This window comes from Schistocerca nitens, chromosome 6 (assembly GCF_023898315.1).
Source record: "Schistocerca nitens isolate TAMUIC-IGC-003100 chromosome 6, iqSchNite1.1, whole genome shotgun sequence".
Classification (NCBI taxonomy): Eukaryota; Metazoa; Arthropoda; class Insecta; order Orthoptera; family Acrididae; genus Schistocerca; species Schistocerca nitens.
Genome location: NC_064619.1, coordinates 662,794,354 through 662,816,462, shown reverse-complemented (window position 1 = coordinate 662,816,462; position 22,109 = coordinate 662,794,354). Strand labels below are relative to the sequence as shown.

The 22,109-nt window shown below is 43.6% G+C and overlaps 1 protein-coding gene across 1 annotated transcript in view; it reads right to left on the bottom strand.

The window, feature by feature from the left end:
- The window catches only part of LOC126262207 (venom dipeptidyl peptidase 4-like), a 425,317-nt gene extending 411,326 nt beyond the window's left edge, over positions 1 to 13,991 (bottom strand). The window contains exon 1 of the mRNA XM_049958631.1: positions 13,825 to 13,991. Coding sequence (XP_049814588.1) covers positions 13,825 to 13,866 — 42 coding nt within the window. The 5' untranslated portion in view covers positions 13,867 to 13,991. The remainder of the gene's footprint in view (positions 1 to 13,824) is intronic.
- Between the last annotated feature and the right edge of the window lie 8,118 nt (positions 13,992 to 22,109).

Here is a 22,109-nt window from a genome sequence, read left to right as displayed (position 1 = left end):
ACTTACCGTTACGCTACTAGCGCCCATGTAGCTACAGCACCTCCAGAAGTCAACAACAGTTCCTCCAGAACTTCCAAATTCCACAGTGCTATGAGATAATGCGTATGGCCGGATCTAGACTTCTGAGAGACCGACAGTTACAACTTTTCTTTTGCACTGCACGACGTTTTCAACAAACACAACACGCAGTAGAGTAGCTCAAATGGAAAGGAACACTTCCTATTTAAAATTTCTGCATCCTCCAATGTGTGGTGGTGGTGGTGGTGGTTGTTAGTGTTTAACGTCCCGTCGACAACGAGGTCATTAGAGACGGAGCGCAAGCTCGGTTTATGGAAGGATTGGGAAGGAAATCGGCCGTGCCCTTTCAAAGGAACCATCCCGGCATTTGCCTGAAACGATTTAGGGAAATCACGGAAAACCTAAATCAGGAAGGCTGGAGACGGGATTGAACCGTCGTCCTCCCGAATGCGAGTCCAGTGTGCTAACTACTGCGCCACCTCGCTCGGTCCTCCAATGTTGGCAGTTCTGTGTTGATGGTAATTACGTGATTTTATTTCGGTGATTACAAAATAGAGTCAAATGCATGCACTGGGTAGCCGAGGTAGCTAGTTCATGGCTATTCGGTCAACTAAGTACATGAATGTACTGAACATACTGCAAACCACTACAGGGAGCCTGTGTGTCAGAATTCTCATCGAGTGTGTCGCATCGGCGCTATGATAGGATAATGAGCCTCAGAGAAGATGATCTGGTGGTCTGTTGGATTGATGCTAGGGTCCTATCATAATGGTCTCAGTTCGATTACAACTTCGGCCTATGATTTTTAATAGGGAGAGACAGATTCTATTCTCTTCTGGCTACGCCAAGTGAAGAAGGTATAATGGCATTGTGGTCTGAAATTCACATTAAACATGATATTCCTTCTCTGCCAAGTAGACATTAGGTTGAACCACAATAAAGTCAGGAGTGGCGTAATGTGGGAACTCTATCTCCAGTAACCTTTCTTATACTAGTTATTTATTTCTAGTAACGAAACAAACGCTATGTAGGGTCACAGGACACTTATTCCATCTTTTATTTGAGCTTCTGTATGTCGATAAAATTGGTTCTGAACTGGGAATGCTACTCAGACCGCCCTTATAACGGAATTTGATCCCTTCGTGACAATGAAGCTCGACTACTACTTGTTGTTTGTTCAAAACTGCACATTCCTCAACATCTCCACAAACTACGCGTGAATGGGTTCGAATCCTTGCCCGGCACTTAAGTTTTCATTATGTATCATCAAGCTCTAGCATGAGAACACCTATCTGCTGGTGGATAATAATTTTGATTTTTAATTCATTTTCATTCGTTGTCAACACTAACGTTATCTGACGTTTTAGACTCCCAGTGAGACACAGAACTATTTGAGAGATCACTGTAAGTTCAAGGATGTTATTGCGAGCTGCTGGTGGAGAAAAATTCGGTAGCTGACGTCTCTTTGTGTATAGTCAACAACGATATGTGTGGGACTCGATTCCCATTCAGCACTGAACTCTTTGTCATATTATTTCTATTTCAAACATGCTCACACCTAGCTGCTGGTGTAACAAACCCATATTTAGCGTTCGTATTCTCTAGAATATAACAGCGATAGGTGCCGGGTTGGAGTTCGAGGAAGGAAAAAATTAATGTTACGTCTCGTCATTTCAGTTAAAACATCTAGCTACTGCCGAGAAAATCCGATATGTCACAGTTGATTGTGCTTCAATAACAATCCGATTAGGTTCTGGGTTCGAATCCCTGTCCAACACAAAGGTCTACCTCACGGCATTTCAAGTAAGTTACTTTTGGAGAAGCAATATTTAACATCTCTCGTAGTTCGTTAACAAGGACAATAGATGCTGGGTAGGAATTCGCGTCCGTTAAAAATGTTTACGTTATGTAATTTAAAGTTGATATTTGCTAACTGATACTGTCTAAAATCGAGGTTTATCACTCTCTGTATGCATAGTCAGGAATGACTGTTAGCTTCCGTCAGTCACGACATCTTAGTCTGCATGTCCTGGGTTTGAATCCAAATGCAGAACGAGACGGTTCGTCGTGTCATTTGAAGTTCATACAAATTCTCAACTAGCTGCTCGTGAATAACTTAAGTTTTTAATGTCATTTTGTGTTAAATAACAAGTACGTTATGTTACTTTGAAGTGGAAATCATGAATACGACGAACTTACTACTTGCATTACCTATCTGGCGTAATAATGAGAGTGGTACCATTTCAGGTATGTCATTTATTGCAATAAATGTGAGTTTACAAGCCTTAAGGACAGTCTTATCTGTGCTAAGGTGTTCCCTGATATTTGTAGTATCGTGATATTACTTTACATCTTGAATTATTGCGATACAGGGCAGAGTTTTCTAGTGGTGACTTGTTGGAACCCTTTTCAATAGTTAAACGACTGTACCACGGAGCGATTAGAGGACCTGCTAGACAGCTGCATTATGCGGGTTGCATACGAATCAGGTGAAATACAATTCAGGTCGTTCGGATACTTTTGAGCACGACTGTACATGCTTTGAGACGCGATAGAATTGGTGATTCTGGACAAAAAAAACTTCATATGCACATATGCTCTATTGTGAATGGTTTCCGAGAAATGGCTTGTTTAATACCATTTTTGTACGTTTTTCTTTAATAACTCGAAAACCGCACAATCCAACGAAAATTTGTCTCAGTATACAATGAAACTGAATTAAATTTGCAATAAGAAAGGTCCTATTTACTTTTTGTCAAGGACTAACAGTTTGCGCGAAGAGATCGCGAGAATATTGGAAATCTCGCGGGTCGGTAATGCGTTGTAGCTTAGGTATTTTTTGTAGGCCAACTTGAGATGGTTTTGCGACTTGATAGGCCACAAGCGTCCTGTACCAAAATGTCCGTCTCAATTTCCTCTCTTCTACTGTTGTACGTTGTAAACAGTGACAATGAATAATACACTAAATGAATCGAAATGCAGATTAAAAGTGTTCTGTCTCGGAAACCATTCAGAATAGAGCATGTGTCCACATAAGTTTTTTGTTCAGAATCACTAATGCTATTACTCGTCAATTCACGCACCTTTCCACTTGACCCACCCTGTATATAAACAGCAACGGTCCTCTCACCTTTACATCAGTCGATTTTGTTCCGTTAAGAGCGACGTGTTGAGTTCTATCCGCAGGAAAGTCTTGACTCCAGTCGCAAGTCTGCTCCGATACTCCGTAAGCTCGTATTTTTGTCATTAAACGGCAATGCTGGATGGTGTCAGATGCCTTACTGAAATCAAGGAACGCGGCATCAACTTGAGCGCCGTTGTCCACTGCACTGTGGATCTCATGGCGGAAAAGAGCGAGCTGACTTTCGCAGGAAATGACCTCTCGATTATATCCCATAAATGTTCGACGGGATTCATGTCGGGCGATCTGGGTGCCCAAATCATTCTCTCGAACTGGCCAGAATGTTCTCCAAACCAATCGTGATTAATTGTGGTCTGATGACATGGTTCATTGTCATCCATGAAAGTTCCATTGTCGTTTCCAACATAAAATCCAAGAATAGCTGCAAATACTCTCCAAGTAGCCGAATACAACCACTTCCAGCCAATGATCGGTTCACTTGGACCAGAGGACTAAGTACATTCCATGTAAACACAGCTCACACCATTATGGAACCACCACCAGCTAGCTCATTGTCTTGTTCGCCACTTTGATCCATGGCTTCGTGGGATCTGAGGCACACTCGAAGCCTAGCATCAGCTCGTACCAAATGAAATCTGAACTCATATGGACAGGCCAAGGGTTTTCCAGTCGCCTAAGGTCCAACCGATATGGCCACGAGCCCAGGAGAGGCGCTGCAGTCGATATCGTGCCGTTAGTAAAGCCACTCGCGTCTATCGTCTGCAGACCTAACCATTAGCGCCAAATTTCGCCGTACAGTCCTGATAGATACATTCATCGTACATCCCACAATGATTTCTGCAGCTACTTCACGCAGTGTTGCTTGCCTGATAGCACCGACAATCCTACTCAAACTTCATTGCTCTCGGTCGTTAAGTTAGTGCCGTCGGCCACTGTGTTGTCTGTGGAGAGATAATGCTTGAAGTTTGGTAGTCTCGGCTGACTCTCGACATTGTGAACCTCGCAATACTGAATTCCCTACCGATTTCCGAAATAGAATGGCCCATGCTTCTAGTTCCAACCACCAAACCGCGTTCAAAGACAGGAAATACGTTGTGCGGCCACAATACTTCGAAAACCTATTCACATGAATCACCAACGTGCAAATGATAGCTCCACCAACGCATTGCCCTTTTATACCTTGCGAACGCCAAACTGCCACCTTCTGTATACACTATGGGATGAAAAGTATCCGGACGACCACAAAAGTGTCGTGTAATAGCATTAGTGATTCTGAACAAAAAACTTATGTGGACACATGCTCTATTCTGAATTGTTTCCGAGACAGAACACTTTTAATCTGCATGTCGATTCATTTAGTGTATTATTCATTGTCATTAGGTGCATTGTGCTGCCACCTACTGCCAGGTACTCCATATCAGGGACTTCACAAGGGAACCTCCCCATCGCATCCCCCTCAGATTTAGTTATACGTTGGCGCAGTGGATAGGCCTTGAAAAACTGAACACAGATCAATCGAGAAAACAGGAAGAAGTTGTGTGGAATTATGAAAAAAATAAGCAAAATATACCAACTGAGTAGTCCATGCGCAGGATAGGCAACATCAAGGATAGTGTGAGCTCAGCACCGCTGTGGTCCCGTGGTTAGCGTGTGCACGTGAGGAACGAGAGGTCCTTGGATCAAGTCTACCCTCGAGTGAAAAGTTTCATTTTTTTGTTTTCAGACAATTATCAAAGTTCAGGCACTCACACATAATCAACTTCGCTCTCCAAAATTCCAGGACATGTTCAGATTTGCTTGGACATATGCAGGATTTGACGGTCTACACACGGAAAAATTTGAAAACGTTAAAAACATATGTTTTGATAGAGCACAGGCAAAACTGTGCGACTGTGAAACTGTTGCATTCATTTGTTGCAGTTTATGTGACAAACTGTTATGTTTTCATCACTTTTTTGGGAGCGATTATTACATCCACAAGAAAACCTAAATCGGGCAAGGTAGAAAAATCTTTTTACCCATTCGCCAAGTGTACAGGTTAGGTGGGTCGACAACATATTCCTGTCATGTGAAGCACATGCCGTCACCAGTGTCGTATAGAATATATCAGACGTGCTTTCCTGTGGAGGAATCGGTTGACCTATGACCTTGCGATCAAATGTTTTCGGTTCCGATTGGAGAGGCACGTCCTTTCGTCTACTAATCGCACGGTTTTGCGGTACGGACGCAAAACACAGACACTAAACTTATTACAGTGAACAGAGACGTCAATGAACGAACGGACAGATCATAACTTTGCGAAAATAAAATTTTCAATCGAGGGAAGACTTGAACAAAGGACCTCTCGTTCCGCAGGTGCTCACGTTAACCACGGGACCACGGCGCTCCTGAGCTCAGGCTTTCCTTGATGTTGCCTATCTTACACATGGACTACTCAGTTTGTATATTTTGCTTATTTTTTTCATAGTTCCACACAACTTCTTCCTGTTTTCTCGATTAATCTGTGTTCAGTTTTTCAAGGCCTATCCACTGTGCCAACTTATAACTAAATCTGAGGGGGGTGCGATGGGGAGGTTCCCTTGTCAGTAGTTATTAGACATTGTGAGAGAGCAGAAGAGGGCGCTCCGCGGAACTCACAGGCATCGAACGTGGTCAGGTGATTGGGTGTCACTTGTGCCATACGTATGTACGTGAGATTTCCACACTCCTAAACATCCCTAGGTCATAGTGAAGTGGAAACATGAAGGGACACTTACAGCACAAAAGCGCACAGGTCGACCTCGTCTATTGAGTGGCAGAGACCGCCGACAGTCGAAGAGAGTCGTAATGTGTAATAGGCACACATTTATCCAGACCATCACACAGGAATTCCAAACTGCATCGGGATCCACTGCAAGTACTATGACAGTTAAGCAGGAGGTGAGAAAACTTGGATTTCATGGTCGAGCGGCTGCTCATAAGCCACACGTCACGCCAGTAAATGCCAAACGACGCCTCGCTTGATGTAAGGAGCGTAAACATTCGACGATTGAACAGTGGAAAAACGTTATGTGCAGTGACGGATCACGATACGCAATGTGGCGATCCGATGGCAGGGTGTGGGTTTGGCGAATGCCCGGTGAACGTCATCTGCCAGCGTGTGTAGTGCCACCAGTAAAATTCGGAGGTGGTGCTGCTATGGCCTCCTCGTGTTTTTCATGGAGGAGGCTTGCACCCCTTGTTGTTTTGCGTGGCACTATCACAGCATAGGCCTACATTGATGTTTTAAGCACCTTCTTGCTTCCCATTGTCGAAGAGCAATTCGGGGATGGCGACTGCATCTTTCAACACTATCCAGCACCTGTTCATAATGCACGGCCTGTGGCGTAGTAGTTACACGACAATAACATCCCTGTAATGGACTGGCCTGCACAGAGTGCTGAATCCTATAGAACACGTTTGGGGTGTTTTGAAACGCCGACTTCGTGCCAGGCCTCACCGACCGACATCGATACCTCTCCTCAGTGTAGCACTCAGTGAAGAATGGGCCACCATTCCCCAAGAAACCGCCAAGCACCTGATTGAACGTACGCCAGTGAGAGTGGAGGCTATCATCAAAATTAAGGGTGGGTCAACACCATATTGAATTCCACCGTTACCGATGGAGGGCACCACGAACCTGTAAGTCATTTTCAGCCAGGTGTCCGGATACTTTTAATCAGCGTATGTGCATTTCACTCTCCCATGACCGCTCACATCAAAAGAGAGGCGTGCGGTTCTAGGCGCTACAGTCTGGAACCGCGGGACTGCTACGGTCGCAGGTTCGAATCCTGCCTCGGGCATGGATGTGTGTGATGTCTTTAGGTTACTAAAATGTAGACTTTCACGGCCGGAAATATCATGTCCATTATTATAAGTACTAGCGGCCACAAGCGGTTATTACGAAAGGCTCTACAGGGAGGCAATCGAAATCGCTAAATACCCAAATAATTTCAACCGAAAGGAGGAAGGCGTGAAATTAAACGGTATATGGATGCCGGTGTTAAAGAAGATGTGTACCACCCGTCCACTACTGGGTGATGGCAACGGCGATCGACGGCGACGGACAGCGGCCAATTGCACTGACGTTTTCAAAACACGTGACGTCACGCCGCGGCGTGGGAGCGCGCGGACACGGAATTTAGCGGCAGTCGTTAGTGAGCCAGTGGGTGTGTTGGACCTTCCATCGAGCTACGGACCCCCTTGAAGATGTCTCCCGCAGTCGGAGACGAAACGTTGGGAATCGACACAGAATTCATCAACCGACCACGGCATAACAGCCCGGATAATTATAATGGACATGTCCTTAGGTTCGTTAGGTTCAAGTAGTTCTAAGTTCTAGGGGACTGATGACCTCAGTGCCATAGTGCTCAGAGCCATTTGAACCATTTGAACCAAAAGAGAGGAAGCTTTTGAAATGTGTTGCTGCAGGCGAATTATTAAGACAGATATTTGAATCGAATAACTAATCGTGACATATTGAATTAAACTGAGGAAAAAGAAATATATAGTACAGTATGAGATAGGATGATAGTACATGTCCTCCGGACTCGAGGAATCGTCAGGTTTTTAATGGAGGAAAGTGTGGAGGGTAAATCTGCAGAGGTAGACCAGAGCTTGACTACAGTAAGTAGGTTCAAATGGATATATGATGGAGTAGGCCTGTACAGAATACATCAAAACGGAGAGCGACATCAAATCAACAACAACAGACAAACAATAAAACGTCAAATTCCCTTAACATGTTGCTCTTAAAGCGATGAACAGCTGGAAAATAGACCTCTTCAGATTACATTTAGTAGAAGTTGCAAAGACATCAATACACGGTCTAGTAACATTAAAGTGTCCAATTCCTACATTCAACGTCAACGTGCAACAACAACTCAAGATCTGACGTCCAAAAGGATATAATCATTGGCTTTTGGGACAAGCGAGAAGCATTTCCAAAACGGCTATGGTTGTAAACTGTTCGCGTGCCACTGTGGTTAAAGTATACCGTGCATGGCAACGCAAGTATGCGCCTGTCCTTGGGGTCCATGTCCGCCCCTACATGCACCTTGCTTTTCCTCGACACGATGGCATCCCCCACCAGAGCATGTACTGCATCGTATAGCTGGCAGAGTACGTGCGTGGTTCAGAGAGCACCAGGACGAGTTTATCACACTCCCCTGGCCACCAAACTCGCCGGATTTAAACCCAATCAAGAATTTGTGACACCACCTCAATCGGGCTGTTCGCGTGATTGGTCTTCACTCAAGAAACGTAACGCAGCTGGCCGTGGCGCGGAGTCAGCATAGCTCGGCATCCCTGTTCAATGTCTTCCAGCACCTCACTGACTGTATTCTTGCACGACTCACGGCGTTCCGCGCTGTAAGAGGTGGTTTTTCAGGTCTGTGACTTGTGGTGTTAGTAGGCTTGTGTGGCAAGGTTATGATAGCTCCAAATGAAGAAAATCTCCAAACAATCTTAGAAGTTATTGAGAAAGTACTAAGGGATGAGTACCAACTGGAAGTTAACTAAAAACAGACAGATCACTCTCGTGTGCTTGGGATTCAGAATGAGTAAACATTAATATTAAAGGAAACAAGATGAAGCAACCAAGCTCATAAAAATACTTCGGAAATTAGTCCTCTGAAGACGGAAGAAGTAAAGAAGACGTAAAACAAAGAATTGGAGAAGCATATAAAATGTTTACACGTAAGACGATAATACTTTTTCTAACATCATAGATACTGAAATGAAGAAGAATGCGACTAAGAGCTGCATTCAGTTCATAGCACTTATGGCACTGAAACATGGACAACAGGGAAAACTTTAACGAAATCTCTTGAAGCATTTGAGATATAGTACCGGAAACAATGTGAACAGATGAAGGAACAGGTGAAATAAGGTCATTTAGGAGAGCAATTGACAGATGAAGACACGAGGGGTTGGTCACACAATACGACACCACTATTTCCTTCTAGATGTTCTAGGAAGACTGCGACTGGTGTTTTTAAAAGAAGTTAAAAATAATGCAGGAGATATCTTCTAATAATTCAATATGGAGTGTTGCCAGCTGATCGAAAGATTAACGATTAAGGAGAAAACTTCCGTCATAAGGTACGTAAGAGATCAAACGGAAAACGAAAGTTAGGAGGGGAATTCGCAAACATGGGATATTTCATTTGCATAAGGTATGTGTATTGCAAAAGCGAATTATTTTGGTTTTCAAGAGTTGATATTTTACCTGTGTTCCGTTTCTCTTTCCGTGTATCTAATATACTCGACACAGAAAACTCCGATAAACTTTGATCTTATTTCTGAAATCTGTTGTATCGGTAGTGACGATTATTTTTCCAAAACATGTTGAAGATATCAAGCACAATTTTTCCCGGTGATTTATAACGGATTATCACGCTGTTTTTCTCTACAGAACACGAAGCAACACTACACATTTTCTCAGCGCATATGAGCGACAAGACCAATCACGCCTGGCGAAACAGAGAACGGGACTGTTCAATGAGATCTGAAATCGCGCTAAACTAGTGACAGTTGCAGCTATTAAGAAATGCCGTCCTTCACGGCTGTGAAAAACAGTTCTAAAATAACTTCGCGACCCTCTCACCATGTTGCTCTAATTCTCGCAGTTAGCCGTAATTAGACGTAAATACCATATTAACACTGGCGCTATTTGCGCATGCGATGTATGAAATCACAACTGAACTTGCATCTCCTTCAAATTTTCGATCACGAGCGCACAGTGTCATCGGATTTTATTCACAGCTCACCTGTACTTCGTTAAGAAGATGTGTTTCATGCGATTGTTGTTAGACCATACTTAACGATTATTCATCGGACCCAAAGTGCGCCGGTATGAAAACTGTTTCAAAGTATTCAGAGGTAACGAAAAAATGTATAAAAGTTGTTTACTTGATTCATTAATTACAAAATGGATCTGTATTAAAACAAATATCATACTTATTAATCGCTGTTTATTACTAACTACAAATACAGCGTTCTTAAAATTTTCAAATGTAAGTAAACTTAAAATAAACTAAGATACAGTGTTCACGTTTTTCATCACATTATCAGTTACCTTTTGTTCCCATACCACGTTTTCAGTCTTTTCTACAGTACAATTATACTTTCTTAAGTCCAGTGAAGGTCTAGAACCAGCCAACATTACTCCTTCATAAAACTTTCCTGAGTCCATCGTTGTCCGGTGTAAAATCCAAGCCGCGCGGGATTAGCCGAGCGGTCTCGGGCGCTGCAGTCAAGGACTGTGCGGTTGGTCCCGGCGGAGATTCGAGTCCTCCCTCGGGCACGGGTGTGTGTGTTTGTCCTTAGGATAATTTAGGTTACGTAGTGTATAAGCATCGGGACTGATGACCTTAGCAGTTAAGTCCCATAAGATTTCACAAACATTTGAACATTTTGTAAAATCCAAAATTCCGCTTCCAAGATCAGTTTTCGCCCTTTCTATTCCAGCTCTCTGCTGGCATTTATTCTCGCCAGCGCTGTTTGATCACATTATTTATAGTGCGACTCCATCGTCTAATCAAAACATCTTCCGGCTACCCATGACCATGCAGTTATATATCAAACAAAATTATGTATTTTTGTTTTCCATAATTTTTGAATATTCATTCGTAACTCAGGCCCATTACATTTCAAAATACGTTGTACGATTGACAAAAGAAAGAAAGAAAAAAAATTACGTTGGGTCTAGTTACATCTGAACAGTGACAAGAACTACGCGAGTTAAACATTGAACTCCGTGATTGGCAAAAACAGTGGAGACTTTGAATATCTTAGCGTACCTCATTATGCCATTCACACAACAATAACGATGAAATAACTGGTACGTAAGTAGGCCCTATGGCCAGAGGCGTCACAACGTCCGACAGTTGCACTGCACGCGACAACTAATAGCTGAGCGGGATTTTGTTTACGTGAACGAGATACAGTCAGCAAGCGACATTGTTGGGATCCGACAGAGATTTGCCACTCGCCACTAGCAAAACGTTGGCCGAAGTAGAGGCAACAGAATGGCCAGCCACCATGACAGACTAATTTGGATGCTCATCACTGCTAACTATTGTATTTGCAATAAAATGTGAAAATGGCTCTTACTAGCGATTGGTTACAGTAAGTGCTGCCAAATCAGCTTTTTAGAGCTAACTCTGGATTCTTTAATACCATTTAGCTGGCAAATGAGTGAGTTAATTGGGATCATTTGGCGTTTTCTCTAGTTTTCTTTTTCTTGACGATAGGAAAGCACTAAAATCCATGTTGATTAGATGAAAAGTATTTGCCTCGACCTAAGATTTCAAAACATGCATTAAAATCTCATGAAAATGTAGTATTAGATGGAATTAAAAAGCACAAGAAATCAAACTATAGTTGTGTTGGTGTGCGTTTCCGGGCGACAGAATACACATACGCAAGAAGAAAAACGTAACTACGTAATATAAACACTTAAGAGAGTTATTGGAATTCAAAGTATCGCAACATCGCAATAATGATGGACGCTGTTGTAAGCAAAGCAGATTGATGCAAGATGAATCAGAAGTCGACCATTTCACAGATGTAATAAACAAGGGACCAGCGACTGGTCTGTGAAAAGGAACAGCGAACTTCTATTCAGTGCAGTAGTTTGCTAAGATGCCAACCCCACTACAACGGACATATGATTTGGATGAAGCAATATTTAATATGCGGATCACGGACACGAATTACAATCACACATATTGTGTTGCACATCATCTGTTTTGAACTTCTAAAAATGCAGTCTGTTGTTTCCGTATTATCAAGGATATGTAATTCAAATTGTGTTATACTTTCACAGTGAATTGTTTGTATTACTGCAGTTCCAGCAGATACCAAACTAAAATAAATATAAATTAATTCTTGTTTCTATCTATTCCTGAGAGGAGTCGCGGCCAGATGGGATGCGGAATTATATTGTTTTCATTCTACATTTGAGCACAGCCTCTGACTTCATTATTTTGTAACTACTACACAGAATAATGATTGCAAACTGCATCATAATATATCTTATATTTCATCTTTTTCCAGGCTCCTTTTTGTAGACACATTTAGTTTATTTCGTTTTGAAGAGCTGGCAGCACTGGTTACAGTTCTACAAGTTTTTATTGCATATTAACGTTTGTTAGCACTATTGTCGAAAGTTAAGATTAAAAACTACGAAAAACTGTTAATCTGTATCATGAAGCGACCCACCCGAGAGTCGTGAGGCCCAGTTTGAAAACCCTGATATAGATTTCTACAGTGTCTGTAAGTATGCTACAGTTATATCTGAAACAGATTAAAATTTTGCGTCCATTATTCCTATTTGATAAGTGGCAGGCGCAGGACTTGCACTGTGGTAGCGGCAGCGCAATGGAAACGGGCAGTGCGAGTCTCCTACTCTTGTATGCCCTTTTACACTAACAACTTTGTTGTCTCAGTCGACTACTCTTGGCAAGTGGTCTATTACAGCGCCCCTGCCTTCTTATTCCTCCTGTACTGAGTATTGCCCGTCACGAGTGGCCTTTTCTGTTTACGTGTCAGTTTCAAAATTGCAAGCGTAGTGAGAGTTCTCTGTATGCACTTTGACACTCTAAAGGTGAACGTGAGGTTGTGAGGAACCATCCTTCTTACATAAGTCAAAATATATCAACAGAATTAAGGAACAAGAAATGACAACACATTTTATTAGTGACCTAAGCAAAATTCATATTCTTGGCAGAGGTCGTACGGTAAATTCTCTACTCTGCTGAGAACAGAAAAAAGAGGAAACATGTCGCCCAAACATTTCAAAACATCAAGTATCGTTTGCTTAAGAAAATATTTACATACAAAAACAGCAAACAATGTATTTCGTTTCGAAATCTAGGACCGGTGATGGTTTACTAACCTCTTTGTTTAAGGTTACGTCAACACGAGTAGCTGGCATTCTCAGAGGTTCACCCTCTATTGTTGCCTTTGACGATGCCAGCCACTCGTGCTGGCGAAACGTCAGGAAAATCACTAAGCAACGTCGACCGAAGATCCCGAGACGAAAGCCAACAGCCAATACATCAACAAGTGGGCTCTGAAGGCTCAACAGTTTTGTTCACCAAACAATATTCAGAAGACAGTAGCAGCGCATTTTTACTTTATCCTTTGTACCTTTCAAACTGTCACTGCCATTTTTCGATTTTTGGTCTCTCTCGTGGGAGGACACTAGTACGAAAGATATTAGGACCGCATACAACCTTTGGAATGTGCCACTAAAACAAAGCAAAGAATAAAATAAAGATTAAGAAGACACAAAAGCACAAAATCCATTACTATAACACGAATGGTAGCGGCGAGAATTGGTTAACCTCCGGTGCTAGCTGACGACGCCACAGTCCGTTGTTTCTGCGATACTCGGGATTTCAGAACTCTACACATGTCACAATCAATAGATCACTGACGGCACTGCGCCAAACGAGACGTGATTGGCGGCTGATTTATCAGCAGGTAGGTGACGCGCTCCCACCAGAAGTAGTCGATTTTGACCAAAATGTCGCTCGTCTAAAATGGGCTGTGTTGCTGGCGGGAGCAGTCCGGACCGCTGGCAGTCAAATGTCACTGGTTTAAAATAAGACAGCAGCAGTAGTACGCGTAGTACTCACCGCGCCCACCAGCAGCGCGCCGGTGCTGCCCCTCGCGGCCATCTCGTTCAGCCTGCAGATGGCGGGCGACTGACTGGTCGCGAAACCACGGACGCCGTCTGTCCGCGGGCAGCCGTGCGGAGCGTCCGCGCCTCCCACCAGCAACCGCTGATTCACGCGCTCGCTCCGAGACACGCCGCCGCTGTTGCGTACATCGTGAGCAGGAGTCAAGGCCGACGGCCGGGCCACGCGCCTTGGGCGCTACTCAGGCAAGCCGACTCGCTGCGAGGCGGCCAGCCAGGTGCCGCAGTTGTCTTCCTTCTGTCAGCACGCTGACTGTCGTTGTCGATTTTCTTTAGTTGTGGCCATCAGTCCGGGGACCGGTTTGGTGCAGCTCTTCAGCCAAGTATATCCTGTGCAGTCGTCTACATCTCTGCATAACTACGGCAAACTACGTCCATATGAACATGCCTACTGCATTCATCCACTGGTCTTTCTCTGCAATTTTTGCTTCCCACATGTGATTTGCTTTCTTGGCCAGGAGATCTTGAACACTGTCCGACTACCAGTTATTCTAGTTCATTCAGGACCATTGCTAGATGTTTTGCCAGTCTAGATGAGAATTTAAAAATGACGCCCCCTTTTTTTACTACCATTGGTCTCCTCGATATCTTCTGCCCATCTAATCACCACCAACAGCCAACGTCATAACAATGCAAATCTCCTATTATACTTTTAATTATTAAACTAAGGTGACCAGACGTGCTCGTTTTCTGGGGACACTCCTCAGTTTTCATGCTTTGTTCTCAATTCCTTTTAAACCAATTACGTCCCATCGATAGACAAGTCATGTCATTATCTTCCTTGTTATTATGTTATGTTATATTAACCGGGGACCTAGAAACGACGGAGAGGCTCCGTCCCCGCCGCGGCCGCAGTGGTCCGCAACCCCACGACGACTACCGCAGTCCACTTCACCCCTCCGCCGCCCCACACCGAACCCAGGGTTATTGTGCAGTTCGGCCCCCGGCGGATCCCCCAAGGGAACGTCTAACACCAGACGAGTGTAACCCCTATGTTTGCGTGGTAGAGTAATGGTGCTGTACGCGTACGTGAAGAACTTGTTTGCGCAGCAATCGCTGACATAGTGTGGCTGAGCCGGAATAAGGGGAACCAGCCCGCATTTGCCGAGGCAGATGGAAAACCGCCTAAAAACCATCCACAGACTGGCCGGCTAACCGGACCACGACACAAGTCCGCCGGGTGGATTCGTGCCGGGGACCGGCGCTCCTTCCCGCCCGGAATCCTTGTTATTACTTACGTTTAAGTCAAATTTGAAGAAAACGACAGCTAATTTGAGGAAAGACAATGTAGTTCTTTTCTCGTGATGCGAATCTAACAGAGACACACTTACACAGACACCAACTCATTTTTGTGTATGGGTACGATTATATGCACTTATCCTTTAGATGAGTACAAAACCTACCTTGTGAAGACATGATCGACTACCCAGAGGAAATAACAGTAGAACAAAAAACATCAACAGAACCATTCAATACAACTGACGCTTGACAAATGAGCTGTAGACACAAAAACAATAAGCGGTGGTGATGGTGGGGGGGGGGGGGGGGGGGTGGTATGCTATAAAATCCAAGCCAGTGGACTACCCAGCTCCAATGCTTCACAGAGATCAATCAAGGTCAGACGCACTGTGTTTACTTTCGTCGAACTAACTAAAGACTTTTTAAGTAACTCTTCTGTGTACTTTTGAAAACAATTCGGTGTTTTAATATTTCGTCTGTTACATTTTTCTCCTCATTTGCTCATGTTTATTTGTTCGCTGTTTGATCTGAAATTAGCTTTTTCCGCCTTTTGCTGCCCCTAAATTTTTGCCGCCCTAGGCGGCCGCCTAGGCACTCAATTCATTTGGCGTTACCCAGGGTGCACCACGGGGAGGCGAATTAGCTTTTAGCACAGTGGTTTTACAATCTTTCTTAGACCATTACCCCTGAGTGTAATTAGACATTAGCTAGTACCCCGCCCCCAACAACCCCCCCCCCCCCCCGGCCGTCTTTTGCGCCCCCTCCCCCACATTATCACCAACTTTAGCACCATATAAACTGTAGAATGAAAGACTTTTCTTTGAACACTTTTATTCTTTCAATGATGAAAGACGAGTGATATTTCGTTTGTGTGCGTGTTAGAAGTGAAAGATGAAGGAATTCGTGGGGCATCTCAAGTGCTAACCTCAATTCCTTCAAAACAGAAAATAAAGCTAAATATCAGCAAACTTCCCCCTCGTCTCTACTGTGGCATTTGCTTGACCTGCACACTGCAACCTCATTTATAATCAACCAAGTTAAAATGTGTGCACTATACTTATTGTTTGTTAAATCATTTGATTGCTGCACTCCTTACTTCTGAACTGGCAGAAATTGAAAGACTTCAGGCTGTTAATGCTTTGTGTCTGACCACAGCCACTAATAATAATAATAGCTCTATAGTAGACCTTGTGTAGCTACTGCTGTGTCGTGCCGTCAATTAATTCATGTATCTGTTTCGAAGCAAGAAATAAGCAATCTCTGGGCTACTGCGGGTACCATCTACAGCTCGGAAAAGACATTTTCTTGAGATCTTTAGCATTTGTTACGTGTATGTCTCACTCTTATCATTAGCGATGTACAGGACAAAGCACAACATATGTGTGCAGTGGGTGGACTGTGTGAGGAATCTGTAACCTCCAACGCATTGATGTTACTAACTGAGAGAAAGTAATTATTGATACTTCCTGGCAGATTAAAACTGTGTGCCGGACCGAGACCCGAACTCGGGACCTCACAGAAGCTCTTCTGCGAAGTCTGGAAGGTAGGAGACGAGGTACTGGCAGAATTGACGCTGTGAGGACAGGTCGCGAGTTGTGCTTGGGTAGCTCAGTCGGTGCCGACACGGTAGCTCAACGTGTTCGTTCAAAGAGCTGGCTGGCCTCTGTAATAAAAAAAAAACTGAGTGAAAGCATCAGCAACGAACTTAAACGGATATCATGTGACGTTCACTACGATCAAATACAAACAAAAAGTTGGTAGAGCACTTGCCCGCGAAAGGCAAGGTCCCGAGTTCGAGTATCGGTGCGGCACACAGTTTTAATCCAAAAGGGAGTTTCATATCAGCGTACACTCTGCTGCAGAGTGAAAATTTCATTCTGGAAAGTAATTATTGATAACTTATATAATAAAAATTACAATTTTGTAAAATTGTGATAATATTAATGATCTTAAAATATAATTTAGTTTCGTGACTGAAACAGAATCGAATTGTTAAGTTTTTACGCCTCATAAAATTTCATTTTACCCATCAGGGAGTAATTACCCCCAGGTTGGGAACCACTGCATGTACATCGCTGATATGCCTGAAATATTTAAAATTTGGATATGCTGACGATTGGGCTGTGGCCACACAACATAAAGACATGGATGAAACTGAAAGCACACTGACATACCCTCTTACCATGACGAGTAACTTGTTCCGGGATTGGAGGCTATTGCCGAGCCCAACAAAGACAGTACTTACGTGCTTTCACTTGAATAATAAGACTACAAATAAAGAGCCATCGATTTAAGATAACAACCATTTACTCTCCCATAATATGACATCGAAGTACCTGGGGACTTAACTTGGATACGACCCTCAGTCACAAACAGCAGCTGACAAAAACAGCGGCTAACTCCGAACCAGAAACAATACACGGCGAATCATCTAAAACGTGTCCCGCAAATATTGCGGAAAAGGAAAGTGTTATTGATGTGCAGTTTTCAGAGAATGGACAGGTACTCTGGGGTTCGTTTATTACCCAACCAACAGATTGTAATAATACTTAGAAAGTATACTTTTGTGCAACGATACACTTTTTTAAATGGAACAATTCCTACTGACGTTAAGAAACTAAAAGTAGGGTAAAGTAGAATGAGAGTGATGTTTGTTACAGAAGTCCAGTGTGAGCTGTTTACGAGGTATCATATTTTGAAAAGTTTCAACACCGACACTTCTACAATACCTGTGGTAGCACGCACTAAAGAACAAGTGCATACACTAATTATGTGGATTCTGACCAGTAACGAGACGAGTGAACATCACAGGTTGTGTTCAAAATGACCACCGGCAGCGGCAATGCACACTTACTGTCTGGCATGGAACGAGCACTGCATACGCGGAGATGTGCAAGCAAGCTGCAGTGATACGTCGTTGCATATCGTCCGGTGCAGTTGGTGTACTATGTGATCAAAAGTATCCGGACATCCGCAAAAACATACGTTTTTCATATTAAGTGCATTGTGCTGTCCCCTACTGCTAGGTACTCCATATAAGCGACCTCAATAGTCATTAGACATCGTGAGAGAGCGGAAGACGGCGCTCCGCGGAACTCACGGACTTCGAACGTGATCAGGTGAATGGGTGTCACTTTTGTCATACGTCTGTACGGGAGATTTCCACACTCCTAAACTTACCTAGATCCACTATTTTCAATGTGATAGTGAAGTGCAAACGTGAAGCGACACGTACAGCACAAAAGCGTACAGGTCACCTCATCTGTTGACTGACAGAGACCGCCGAGGGTTGAAGAGGATCGTAATGTGTAATAGGCAGACATCTATCCAGACCATCACACATGAATTCCAAACTGCATCGGGATCCACTGCAAGTACGATGACAGTTAGGCGGGAGGTGACAAAACTTGGATTTCATGGTCGAGAGGCTGCTCATAAGCCACACGTCACGCCAGTAAATGCCAAACGACGCTTCTCTTCGTGTAAGGAGCGTAAACATTGGACAACTGAACAGTGGAGAAACGTTTTGTGGTGTGACGAATCACGGTACACAATGTGACGATCCGATGGCAGCGTGTGGGTATGGCGAATTCCCGTTGAACGTCATCTGCCAGCGTGTGTAGTGCCGACACTAAAATTCGGAGGTGGTGCTGTTATGGTGTGGTAGTGTTTTTCATGGAGGGGGCTTGCACCGCTTGTTTTTTTGCATAGCACTATCGCGGCATAGGCCTACATTGATGTTTTAAGCACCTTCTTGCTTCCCACTGTTGAAGAGCACTTTGGGGACGGCGATTGCATCTTTCAACACGATCGAACCTGTTCATAATGCACGGCCTGTGGCGGAGTGGTTACACAACAATAACATTACCGTAATGGACTGGCCTGCACAGAGTCCTGACCTGAAACCTGTAGCACATCTTTGGGATGTTTTGGAACGCCCACTTCGTGCCAGGCTCACCGACCGATATCGATACCTCTATTCAGTGCAGCACTCCGTGAAGAATGGGCTGCCATTCCCCAGAAACCTTCCAGCACCTAATTGAACGTATGCCTGCGAGAATGGAAGGTGTCATCAAGGCTAAGAGTGGGCCAACACCATACTGAATTCCATCATTACCGATGAAGGGCGCCACGAATTTGAAAGTCATTTTCAGCCAGGTGTCCGGATACTTTTGATCACATAGTGTATGTCCGTGTAGACAGCTTCTTTCAGCTTTCCCCACACAAAAAAGTCTACAGGCGTCAAATCCGGGGAACGGGACGGCCAAGGTCAGGTCCTCTGCGTCTAATCCAACGATTTGGAAACAATTTCTGAAGACATGCTGTAATACTTCGTGCGCTATGGGCTGGACAGCCATCAAGTTGGTACTACAGGTTCCTCTTAGTCTACAGAGGAGCGTCTTCTAGCATTATGGAAAGTTGTCTGTTAGGAGGCTGCGATACCTCGGGTCCCAGTTCCGCATGAATTTTCATTGTCGTCATTCCATTACACACATGATGGTTCTCCATATTCGCAACTGCGAATACATTTCATGCAGAAACAATACAGTTCAAAAGCTATGTAGCACGTCATCCATTCTACGTGCATCTGCACTGGGACTCGTAAAATCGACATGGAATTGAATAGAACCATGAGAATGATATCTGGGACAACGGAAACTGGACCTGTCCGTTGGCTACCTGTACTTACAAGCAGAGGCCGCGACGTTGTGATCACGGATTTATTTCAAACTTTGTTCACCTTTAGTAGGCCATTAAAACACCATAATGTGCAAGCAGTAATGTGCACCACTCTGGCAATTCTGAGAAAATCTCTAGATAAGTTTTACCCGTCCATCATGTAAGTGATGTATCTGTGCATAGGTGTCGGACGTTAGAATTCATGGTGGTCAAGTGGAAGCCGACACGGTAGCTGAGCGTGTTCGGGCAGAGGGCTATTTGCTTTCTGTAATAAAAACACTGAGTGACTGGGTCAACGATGAACCCGAAGAAATACAATGAATTACAAAAAAAAAAAAAAAAATGGTTAGCGTTCGAGCTTCGTAAGACGAACGTGTATGAGGCGGCTTTCGCTCAAATCTCCATTTTTGCAGTACAAGTGTAAATTCTGTGATATTAAAAAAATTGCACCTACACTATTTGTTCTTGCTACGTTAGCAATGCTCACCACTACGTATGTTAACTGCCAAATGGGGCCTGCCTGTGTGTCTGCAGCTCGAAGCGTTGAGGGACAAGGTAATTCCGGGTATCTTACCAGATTGCATTGAAACATCCCCTTAGAAAAATTATTGAATTATTGTGCTGATAAACCTCTTACGTTATTTAATTTTCAAACAGCTGAGCAGAACTGAACGTACTCAGGCATTTCTCTCTTTACTTATCCTGATCAACACTAAACTGACACACAATATTTTTAGCGCAACGCAATCTGACTTTCAATAATCCCTACAAAAGAATGGCCCTGACTAACAATAACCTATACCTTTCATGAATCACTTACCTCACAAAAATCTTCGTTACTCGAACTACTGCAATACAGCGAGTGCCAATACTGCCAGCTAAATAAAAGATTCTAACTACTGAAGGCACTAACTACTGATAGGCATAGTTAGCAAATGAAAGATTTTGATAGAGAACAAACAATGTATCATGATATCCAGTATTACAAATTTACTCTTTCGTCCGCTCTCAAAATTCTGCCATCTCTCTCCCCACATCCACCACTGCTGGCGGCTCACCTCCAACTGCACAACGCTACGCGCTGTTCACATCCAACTGCCCAACGCTACAATAGCGAATGTTCCAACAATGCCAACCAGCAACAGACGGCACACAGCACAGCCAGTGATTTTCATGCAGAGCGCTACGTGACGTTACCAACATAAAAACCTAAACAGCCTACTTGCAACAGACGGCACACAGCACAACCAGTGATTTTCATACAGAGCGCTACGTGACGTTACCAACATAAAAGCCTAAACAGCCTACTTACAGCATGTATAAGGGAAATCGCAAATCACGACAGGCATACATTTTCAGGAAAACTCTATGCGTTTTTTCATTTACTTGTCGATAGTTATAAATATGTTTCTTCTACTAATTAAATTTAATTAAAAATAGTAAGAGGTCAAATAACATGAAATTCCCCAAAACTTCATGCAAATACACGTGCTTTTTTTAAAATTATATTACCTCTCAAATGTCATATAAAAATTCAAATGGCTCTGAGCACTATGGGACTTAACATCTATGGTCATCAGTCCCCTAGAACTTAGAACTACTTAAACCTAACTAACCTAAGGACAGCACACAACACCCAGTCATCACGAGGCAGAGAAAATCCCTGACCCCGCCGGGAATCGAACCCGGGAACCCGGGCGTGGGAAGCGAGAACGCTACCGCACGACCACGAGCTGCGGACAAATGTCATATAAATTAAATAATATGACCAGTGATGAAAAAAGTATAGATTAAAAATTAGGTTTGAGTGGGAGTCGGACAGCGGCTCATACACGTGCGTATAATTGTAGCTCGAACACTAACAATTTTTTTTTGCCGGCCTGCGTGACCGAGCGGTTCTAGGCGCTTCAGTTTGGAACCGCGCGATCGCTACGGTCGCAGGTTCGAATCCTGCCTCGGGCATGGATGTGTGTGATATCCTCAGGTTAGTTAGGTTTAAGTAGTTCTACGTTCTAGGGGACTGATGACCTCAGATGTTAAGTCCCATAGTGCTCAGAGCCATTTGAACCATTTTAACAAATTTTTTCCCTTTTTTGTTGATCTCATTTAATTCGTTATCGGTCGTTGAATTTGTTCGGGGCGGACGTCCCATGACGCTTGTTCAAGTTCATCGGCGATCCATTCACTTAGTTTTTAGTTGAAGATGGCAGCTAACCCTCTGACCAAACACGCTCAGCTACCGTGCAGGCTCCGTCTTGATCATCATGAATTCTGCAACGTTCAGCATCTACACACAGATATATC